Source organism: Otolemur garnettii, unplaced genomic scaffold, assembly GCF_000181295.1.
Source record: "Otolemur garnettii isolate 467f Iridium unplaced genomic scaffold, OtoGar3 scaffold00075, whole genome shotgun sequence".
Lineage (NCBI taxonomy): Eukaryota > Metazoa > Chordata > Mammalia > Primates > Galagidae > Otolemur > Otolemur garnettii.
Window position 1 is genome coordinate 1,407,937 of NW_003852470.1, and position 10,091 is coordinate 1,418,027.

Below are 10,091 nucleotides of genomic sequence, written 5' to 3' on the forward strand. Positions count from 1 at the left end.
CCTGGGCTCAAGCGAGTCTCCTGCCTCCGCCTCCCAAGTAGCTGGGACCACAGGCGCCCGCCACAACGCCCGGCTATTTTTTGATTGCAGCCGTCATTGTTTGGCGGGTCCGGGCTGGGGATTCGAACCCACCACCTTAGGTGTACGCGGCTGGCGCCTTAGCCGGTTGAGCTATAGGCGCTGAGCCTATTTTATTTATTTATTAAAGACAGTCTCACTTTATCATCCTTGGTAGAGTGTTGTGGCATCATAGCTCATAGCAACCTCAAACTCTTGGGCTCAAGCAATTCTCTTGTCTCAGCCTCCCAAGTATCTGGGACTACATGTGCCCACTACAACACCTGGCTTTTTTTAGAGATGGGGGTCTCACTCTGTCTCAGGCTGGTATCGACCTGTGAACTCAAGCAGTCTACCCGTCTCGCCTCCCAGATGGCTAGGATTACAGGAATGAGCCACCTTGTCCGGCCCTGTGATGTGCATTTTATTTATTTATTTTGAATCTTAAGCTGTAGAGTGCTGTTGCCCCGGCTAGCGTGCTATGGCGTCACAGCTCACAGCAATCTCAAAGTCTCAGGCTTAAATGATTCTGTTGCTTCAGTCTTCCAAATAGTTGGGACTATAGGTGCCTGCCACAACGCCTGGCTATTTTTTTGGTTGTTATTGTTGTAGTTGTCACTGTTTTTTTTTTTTTTAAGCTGGATCAGGCCGAGTTTGATCCCACCAGCCTTGGTACATGTGGCTGGTGCCCTACCCACTGAGCCACAGGCGCCCCCGAGATGTGCATTTTAAACACTGGCTCAGGCCTTCTCTTCAGGGCGGACTCTGCAACCCCTTTCAGATTTTCAGATCCTGAGGGTGCCGTGCCCCACCCAGAGCCCTTAGCAGCCTCCTTGTCAAGAGTAAAATTACACTCAACATGCCTCACCAGATTTCTGTCCCAGACAGTTCTGCAGCCCCACTAATTCCCACTGCCCACAGGCCTGTCCCTTTCCCTAGAGACCCATTCTCTTCCCTTACAGAGGGCCCCCTATCGGCTTGAGCAGTGCTACAGGGGAGCCACCTTGATGCCCCTCATCTTAGGGTTGGGGCACCTTTCCCCCATCACACCTGGCCTGTGCCAGCACAGGGACACTGCTGTTCTGTCCTGGGCTGCGTGGAGGTGGCTCTCCAGCAGGGTGTTGAAGGCAGTTGTGTGTGGTGATGGCACGCAGGTGGGTGGTGCTCTCACACCTGTATTTAGTACAGTGTGGTCTCAGGACAGAATTAGCTGCTGATAGATTAATATATAAAATATACATTGATGAAACACTTGACAGAAGATGACAGATTGGTTACAAAATTTTTTATAGTATGTATCGAACAGCCAGTCCCCTTCCATTGCCGTAATGGCAGTGAGTCCCCTGCTTGAGCTCTGCAGAGTCACTTGGAGTTGTGGGTGACGTTAATTGCTAACTACGTTTTCTGCTAAGGATCTACATTGGAAGGCGTCTGACAACCTCCACCAGCACCTTCTGACGACGAAGACTCAGATCCCACCTCTGTCCGTGTGCAGGGTTGATACTGAGCTGGCTGCAGAGCTGACTGGGGAGCTGTCCTGACCGTGGGTGGCTGCATAGCTTGTGTGTTCTGTAAATGCTGCATTTCTTTTAGTAAAATGAAAGAATAGACACTAAAATCATGCTGTGACCTATACGTATACCTACGGGATCAATTAATAAGCATGTCAGACTGATTAATATCTACTGTAACAGCTGGTCGTGAATTTTGTTTGGACATTAGACATATCTACATATAAATAATTTTAATATATTAGTCATGGTATATGGAGTATTTTAAAAATTACTTATAACCTTAATTCAGTTAAAACACTTTGTATTTCAAAAGAATGGATAACATTGATATTAAAATTACTACTTTAAGGGGTTTGTCTAAAATAACTATTGTGGCCTTACATTTAAACGATAGTAGAAGATGCTGTGTCTGAGTTGTTCCTGCAGACACGCACCGTGCCCCTTGTCCTTAGCAATTAGGATCGAAGTGTGGCGGAGAAGCGTGGCCAGCCTCCACAGGACAGGCGGGCTCTGAACTGCTGCTGCTGTTGCAGTGCCGGGCGGTGCCCCACCGTGGGGTGATGACCTTTTCTGTGGAGGCCCCTCCTCAGCATTGACTTTTTGAGTTGCCAAATTTAACCCTGTCATTGTGCTCAGCTTTTGTGTGCTCTTAAAATCAGCTTTATTCTAAGTAAATCTCTGTCTACTTTAAAAAACTGGAAAAGGGAAAAAAATAAATCTTTGCCAAATCCTTCAGAGATCACTGTATTTGCATATCCTTTAGAACTGAGTGTTGTCACAGCTTCTTGAGTAAACCAGGCTGTTCCTCATTGTCACATTACCTTTTCTATAGCATGACTACTATGGTATTCTGTCTCACCTTTCCACAGTTCAAAATAACAATCTAATTTTTTTGATAACCTTCAATTCACAAGTTGAACTATGTAATTTTTTATTTTATTTATTTATTTTCGAGACAGAGTCTCACTACGTTGCCCTCAGAGTGTGGTGGCATCACCGATCACAGCAACCTCCAACTCTTGGGCTTAAATGATTCTTTTAACTCAGCGTCCTAAGTAGCTGGGACTATAGGTACCCACCACAAATGCCTGGCTATTTTTTGGTTGCAGTTTTCATTGTTTAGCAGACTTGGGCTGGGCTTGAATCCACCAGCCTCGGTGGTTGTGGCCGGCACCCTACTCACTAAACTAAGGGCACCAAGCCTTTTTTTTTTTTTTTTGTCTTTTGAAACAGAATCTTGCCTTGTTACCCTGGCTAGAGTGTTGTAACATCATCTTAGTTCACAGAAACCTTAAAGTCCTGGGCTTAGGTGATCCTCCTTCCTCAGCCTCCCAAGTAGCTGGGATGATAGGCACCTGCCCTCATACCTGGCTGTCTTTGTTTTTAGTAGAGATGGGAGTCTTGCTTTTGCTCAGGCTGGTCCCAAACTCAGACAGTCCACCCACCTTGGCCTCCCAGAGTGTTAGGATTATAGGTATGAGCCACTGTGGTGGCCTAACATTTTAATTTTTTAATAGGGTCTTGCCCTGTTGCCCAGGCCAGAGTACAGTGGCATCATCATGGCTCAGTGCAGCCTCAAACTCCTAGGCTCAGGTGATCCTCCACCTTAGTCTCCTGGGTACCTGGGATGACAGCTGCCACCAGCACACCTGGCTAATCTCTATTCTTGCAGAGACAGGGTCTTGTTACGTGGAATTCCCAGGTCTTGAACTCCTGGCCTCAATTGATTCTCCCCCCACCCCACCCCCATCTTCTAAAGTGCTAGGAGTGTAGGTACTATTCACTGCGCCTGGCCCTTAACATTTTAATTTTTAGAAATCTGTTTATATTGGGCGGCACCTGTAGCTCAAAGGAGTAGGGCACTGGCCCCATATACTAGAGGTGGAGAGTTCAAACCCAGCCCCTGCCAAAAACTGCAAAAAAAAAAAAAAAAGTTTATATTTAGGCTCGGCTCCTTTAGCTCAACCGGCCAAGGCGCAAGCTATGTACACCTAGGGTGGCGGGTTCGAATCCCCAGCCCTGACCCGCCAAACAACAATGACGGCTGCAACCAAAAAATGGCCAGGCGTTGTGGCGGGCGCCTGTGGTCCCAGCTACTTGGGAGGCGGAGGCAGGAGACTCGCTTGAGCCCAGGAGTTGGAGGTTGCTGTGAGCTGTAATGCCACGGCACTCTACCCAGGGGGACAGCTTGAGGCTCTGTCTCAAAAAAAAAAAAAAAAGTTTATATTTAAACTATTATCTTGGAAGCAGTAGTTATTAGCCTTTCATTTGGAGAAAGCTGATAGAAATGGCACCAGAATTATTTTTTTTTTTGAGACTGAGTCTCAAGCTGTCACCCTGGGTAGAGTGCTGTGACATCATAGTTCACAGCAACCCTGAAAGCCTCAGCCTCCCAAGTAGCTGAGAATACAGTGCCTGCCACAACACCTGGCTATTTTTGTATTCTGGTCGTCATTGTTGCTTTAGCTGGCCCAGGCCAGGTTTGAACCCATCAGTCTCGGTGTATGTATCTGGCACCCCACCCCTTGAGCTATCGGTGCTGCCAGGCACCAGAATTCTTCAATTTATCCTCAGTGGTCTGAGGTCGGATTGAATCACACTCGCCCAGGGAATTCCCTTCTGTTTTGGAGTCAGTGTGTACCTCACATACTAACTGTTGTCAGCGCTTACAGAGCTTAGAGGGCCTTTACCCCTCTGGGGCACGTGCTGATCACACCCACCCCTCTCCCTGGGGCATTAGCTGAGCTACCCCCCAGCTGGCCATGCTAAACTTATCTTTCAGGAAGATGGCAGTATAATAATTGAGCCTTTCTTCTTGAATGGCTTTTGCAAAACAGCCCTTCTTTCTACTGTTAATACAAATAACTCCCTACACTGTTACTGAGTAACAGGTTTATAAAATGTTTAACATCCAAATAATTTTGATTTGAAAAATTAACACGTGGCCACTGGTAAGTGCAGCTTCCAGATGCAGTTCGTGTGAACCTTGGAGCAGGAGCTCACAGATGTGCACGTGGCTGCACTTCCCAGAGAGGGTGGGCAGGGAGTAGCCTCCTGTGCGTGTCTGGATCCACAGCCCACTTGTAGGAACCCACCCTCAGGATAAACCTAGAAATTTTGGAGGTACACATGCATGAGGATGTAACATTACAAAAATAATGTACCAATGTACCAGAGTGAGACAGTCTCTGTCACACAGGCTGGAGTGCAGTGGTGTCATCATAGCTTATTGTATTCTCAAACTCCTGGGCTCAACCAGTCCTCTTGCCTCAGCCTCCAAAATAGCTGGGACTACAGGCACCTGCAACCACACCTGGCTAGTTTTTCCATTTTTAGTAGAGATGGAGTCTTACTCTTGCTCAGGCCTGTCTCACTCAAGAGATCCTCCTGCTTCAGCCTCCCAGAGTTCTGGGATCACAGGTGTGAGCCACCGCACCTAGCCTGCTACTGGTACATTAGTATAATATTGGAAACTAAAGTGCTCGAACATAGGTGGCATGAGCCAGCTGTGATGCTGCACGTTACCTGCTGTCCTGTGCTGTTGTTCTGCATGGTTGGGACAGTTCAGTGACCTGGCCGAGATTTCCAGGGTATAGTATATTTTGTTTTAAAAAGTGCAAAAAGGTATACGTTTCTCTGACAGAAGGGAAATAACATTTGGTGGCTGATGTTTGAACACAACTAACAGTGTTCAAACAACCCCTCAATTTTTTGGCAGTCTATTAAACTGGATTACTTGGCCAGTAGTAGAAGGAGATGAAGAGGCCCCGGTTTCTGCCTTCCACCCAGCACTGCCTTCTGTCTCTTGGAGCTCTGGAGCCAGCCTCCATGCAGGGACGAAGCCAGGCTACCCCCTAGGGGCCCCTGGAGCAGAGCAGCAGCTAGTGCACCTGCCACATGTCACAGAGGACCCTCAGGGCTGGGAGAACGACCCCCCCCAACTGCCTGGAGCCAGGGTGAGCTGGACTTGCTGAGCTTCACCCAAGCTGCAGATTGGTGAATATTAAAAAAAAAAAAATAGTGTGCCTTATGCAGAAAAGAGCTAAGGAAAATATACTCATATGCTCATTAGTGCAACAAGACCTGGGGTCAAATAAATAGGAAGTGAGATTGTCACCTACGGGGCTGGGTGCGAACAGGGGGCTGGAGAGAAGTGAGTGGAACTTTGTGTATAACTGACCCTCAGCCCCAGTAATGCTTTACATGCTGCCAAAATCAATAATGAAACCAACTGTTTTGGGGAGAATCCAGAACAGAATACAAACAATAAAGAAACCTATTACAAATAAAGCCATGCCTAGGGGGTGGGGATGCAGAGCCCTGGCTTGAGCAGGAGCGCTTGGCTGCACACCACGAGGTTAAAGCAAACGTGCTCTCTTGAGCAAGCTTGTTTTTCATGAGTTAGCAATTGTTAGAGCATATACTAATAGTAAGCAAATAAATTCAGGGTAAGGAAAGCCTGGTTTCTCACTATTGGACAATGGAGTTAAAGTGGGTGGGGGTGGGTGCCTGGAGGGCTGGTGCTGTGACTGGGAACAGGTGTGTCCCAGCTCTGCTCAGGGAAATGACCCTCTAGCAGCAGTGAGAGCTGCCGACTCATACCGGTTTCCAATCTTGCTCTGCACTGCTAAGAATGGTGGCGTAATGCAGTGTTCAGACAGTTAGATTTTGGTTCAAACTTCTCCTGAAAGTTCTTGTGACTAATGCATGGGGTTGAAAGATAATCTAACAGGGTGGCGCCTGTGGCTCAGTGGGTAGGACGCGGCCCCATATACCGAAGGTTCAGTGGGTAGGACGCTGCCCCATATACCGAAGGTTCAGTGGGTAGGACGCGGCCCCATATACCGAAGGTACAGTGGGTAGGACGCCGCCCCATATACCGAAGGTTCAGTGGGTAGGATGCGGCCCCATATATCGAAGGCTCAGTGGGTAGGACGCGGCCCCATATACCGAAGGTGGGGCATTCAAACCTGGCCCCCGCCAAATTGCAACAAAAGAATAGCTGAGCCTTGTGGCGGGCGCCTGTAGTCCCAGCTACTTGGGAGGCTGAGGCAAGAGAATCGCCTAAGCCCAGGAGTTGGAGGTTGCTGTGAGCTGTGTGACGCCATAGCACTCCACCAAGAGTGATTAAGTGAGACTGTCTCTACAAAAAAAAGAAAGAAAGAAATATAATCTAACAGCTCTGAGGCAAACAAGGCCACACAATCATCTTGGAAGGCATAATAAATCCAAAAATATTTTGATTATGAAATCTGATGTCACAAAGGACCTCTGTCAGTGACAGGCTAGGGAACCAGGACCCTCTCTTGGCCCCAGCTATGGCTGCAGTTGGTGCTGAGGCTGAGTCTGCCCCAGCTGCCTGCAGGCACAGGCTCCAGGACAGGTGCTGGCTGCACTGCCCAGCTGCCGTCCTGACCGAGGCTGCCGGTGCTGTGTGTCTGCATGCCTGGCCCTGCACGTGTGCCAGGGACTCAAGTCTCCAGGTGAGCTCCAGGCTCAGGAAGAAAGCCGAACGTGGAGCAAACCCAGGCTTGGAGCCCAAGATGATGAGGTTTACAGAATCAGAAGCTGTCACTATCAGAAGTATTTCCAAACAACCAAGTAGAAGATGAAAGTGGACTATGTCACCTTCAGTCATCCCTAGATTCAGACTGTTACCACTAATCACAGATTTCATTCACCCACACTTCCAACAGTGTGGAGTTGGAGATGAGCTTTCTTAGAATGGGATTGTACCCCAAGGCCCTGGTTTCTCTCCATTTCATGAAACCTCCACTGTAGTTCTGACCTCGCCACTCCACTGTGCACTGTGAGCCACTTTGTACGATTCAGTACATGTCACTTGATAGCTACACTGGCTGTTATGTAACAGAAATTTTTTTTTTTTTTCCAGTTTTTGGCTGGGGCCAGGTCTGAACCACCACCTCCGGTATATGGGGCTGGCGTCCTACCCCTTTGAGCCACAGGCGCCGCCATTTTTTTTTTTTTTTTTAGAGACAGAGTCTCACTTTATCGCCCTCAGTAGACTGCCGTGGCATCACACAGCTCACAGCAACCTCCAACTCCTGAGCTTAGGTGATTCTCTTGCCTCAATCTCCCGAGTAGCTGGGACTACAGTTGCCCGCCACAACGCCTGGCTATTGTTTTGTTGCAGTTTGCCTGGGGCTGGATTTGAACCCACCACACTCAGTACATGGGGCCAGCACCCTACCCACTGAGCCACAGGTGCTGCCCTACATAACAGAAATTTATACTAAATCATGGTGCAGGTCCACTTCAGGGGCAGAGTTGAGTCCCAGTGCTTCCTGGACAATAGCCAGCCATCTGGCCACTGCTGCTGTTTAAAATCTTCTTTCTAACTGGCCAGGCTCAGTGGCTCCTGCCTATAATCCTATCCCTCTGGGAGGCTGAGGTGGGTGGATGAGCTCATGAGTTTGAGACCAGCCTGAGCCACAGTGAGACCCCATCTCTAAAATAGTCAGGCATTGTGCCAGGTGACTGTAGTCCCAGCTACTCTGGAGACTGAGGCAAGAGGATTGCCCAAGAGTCTGAGGTTGCTGTGAACTGTGATATCACAGCATTCTATTGAGGGTGACAAAGTGAGACTCTGTATCAAAAAAATAAAATAATAAAATAAAATAAAATAAAATGGGCGGTGCCTGTGGCTCAAAGGAGTAGGGTGCCAGCCCCACATGCCAGAGGTGGCGGGTTCAAACCCAGCCCTGGCCAAAAACTGCAAAAGAAAAAAAATCCTCCTCCTAGTTCTTGGGGTGACTCAGGTGTGTGTTTATTCAGGAAATGCCAAAGCAGGAGATGGAATTAAAGACAGGTGGGAGCAGACTGCGCTGTCAGTTAAGATAATTTAAAAACCACGAAGGGCCGGGTACAGTGGCTCACACCTGCAATCCTAACACTTCAGGAGTCTGGAGGCTGAGGCAGGAGGATTGCTTGAGGTCAAAAGACATAGACCAGCCTGGGCAATAGTGAGACACCCTTGTACCCACCTTAACAAAAAAATAGAAAAAAGTGTCAGCTGGGCACAGTGGTGCCTGTAGTCCCAACTACGCAGGACCTGAGGCAGGAGGATCTTTGGAGCCCAGGAGATCAGGTTGCCCTGAGCTATGATGATGCCACTGCACTCCTGCCTGGGTGACAGTGAGACCGTTCCAAAAAACAAAAGCTCCAAAAGGACATTCAAGTGTGTGTCCCTGTTCCATGTGGCCTCTAGCAGCAGCCAGTGTGACACCACCACCTGCCCTGGACAGAGGCCCGGCCTCTACTGCACACCTCAGGTCCAGGTAATGGTTGTACTGCCATAAGCACTGACAGCTAAACCTGGGACCCCAGGCCAGGATGACATCCCTCCACACGTTCCCCAGGCATTTGCCTAATCCACTTCTGGGGTGCATCAGCTTACCAAGGTCATGGTCAAGCTCCATGGCCTTCATGAGCCCCCTGCATGCAGCCTGTGTGCACCCCCATGTGCAGCCTGTGTGTACGCCCCGTGGGCAGCCTGTGTGCCTTGTTTGCAGCCCTGTAGGCAGCCTGTGTGCCTTGTTTGCAGCCCCGTGGGCAGCCTGTGTGCCTTATTTGCAGCCTGAGTGTCCCATGTACAGCCTGTGTGCCTTGTTTGCAGCCCTGTGTGTGCCCTGTGTGTACAACCTGGCTACAGAAGCAGAAGGGCTATGGGCAGGAAGCTCCTGGAGAAGTCAAACCCACCGTTCTCTGCAGCCTGGCCTGCAGCGCTGCCCTTACCAAAGCCTGTCCATATCCCACTCACAGTTGGTCAGCACTGCCTGTGAGAGGATAGTGCCCAGGAGAGGACACTTGGGACTGGCTGGGCATGCAGGTGAGGTGGGGGCCAGCATAGGCAGAGGGCCCATGGCCTCATGACTGCACACCTCTGAGGACCTCAGCCTGGGTTGCCTGGTGCACCAGCTCCCATCTGACTCCTGCAGTCTTCTGGCGCAGAGCCAAGGTGCCATCTTAGGGGCCATCTGTTTGCCCCCACTCGACACCCTCTGACGCAGCCCTAGGGCAAAGCCTGGTCTCAGAGCAGGTCTCCATCACACAGAACCATATCCTGTCCACAACACACACTTCCCGCAGCAGCTGGGAGGACTTGGTGCAGCCTCCACCATCTGGCCTCCCTGGCAAGGCCAACACTACCCGTCCAGGCAGACATGTTTAAAAGGAAAAGTGTGAACCTGTTTCTGACACCCCCCACCCCCGACCTCACTGCCTTTAAAACACTTCCTCCAAAGACAGCAACAGGGTGGCAGAGCCCTCAGGGCCGGGCAGGGCCAGCCTCACCTGGGCAGGAACTGGGCACTCACAGGGCCGACACCATCTGGGGACAGATGGGTGGCATATGCCTCACCCCTTGTCACACATGCCGGTGATTTGTGGACTCTTTAAACAGACTTGGGGGCTCGACGCCTGTGGCTCAAGCGGCTAAGGCGCCAGCCACATACACCTAAGGTGGCGGGTTCAAATCCCCAGCCCGGGCCCGCCAAACAA

General features: G+C 49.9%; 1 protein-coding gene across 1 annotated transcript in view; it reads left to right on the forward strand.

Moving 5' to 3' along the window:
* Positions 1 to 2,308, forward strand: part of BNIP3 (BCL2 interacting protein 3) — a 14,737-nt gene extending 12,429 nt beyond the window's left edge. The window contains exon 6 of the mRNA XM_012807798.2: positions 1,470 to 2,308. Within this exon, the coding sequence (XP_012663252.1) occupies positions 1,470 to 1,515 (46 nt within the window). The 3' untranslated portion in view covers positions 1,516 to 2,308. The remainder of the gene's footprint in view (positions 1 to 1,469) is intronic.
* Positions 2,309 to 10,091: the final 7,783 nt, after the last annotated feature.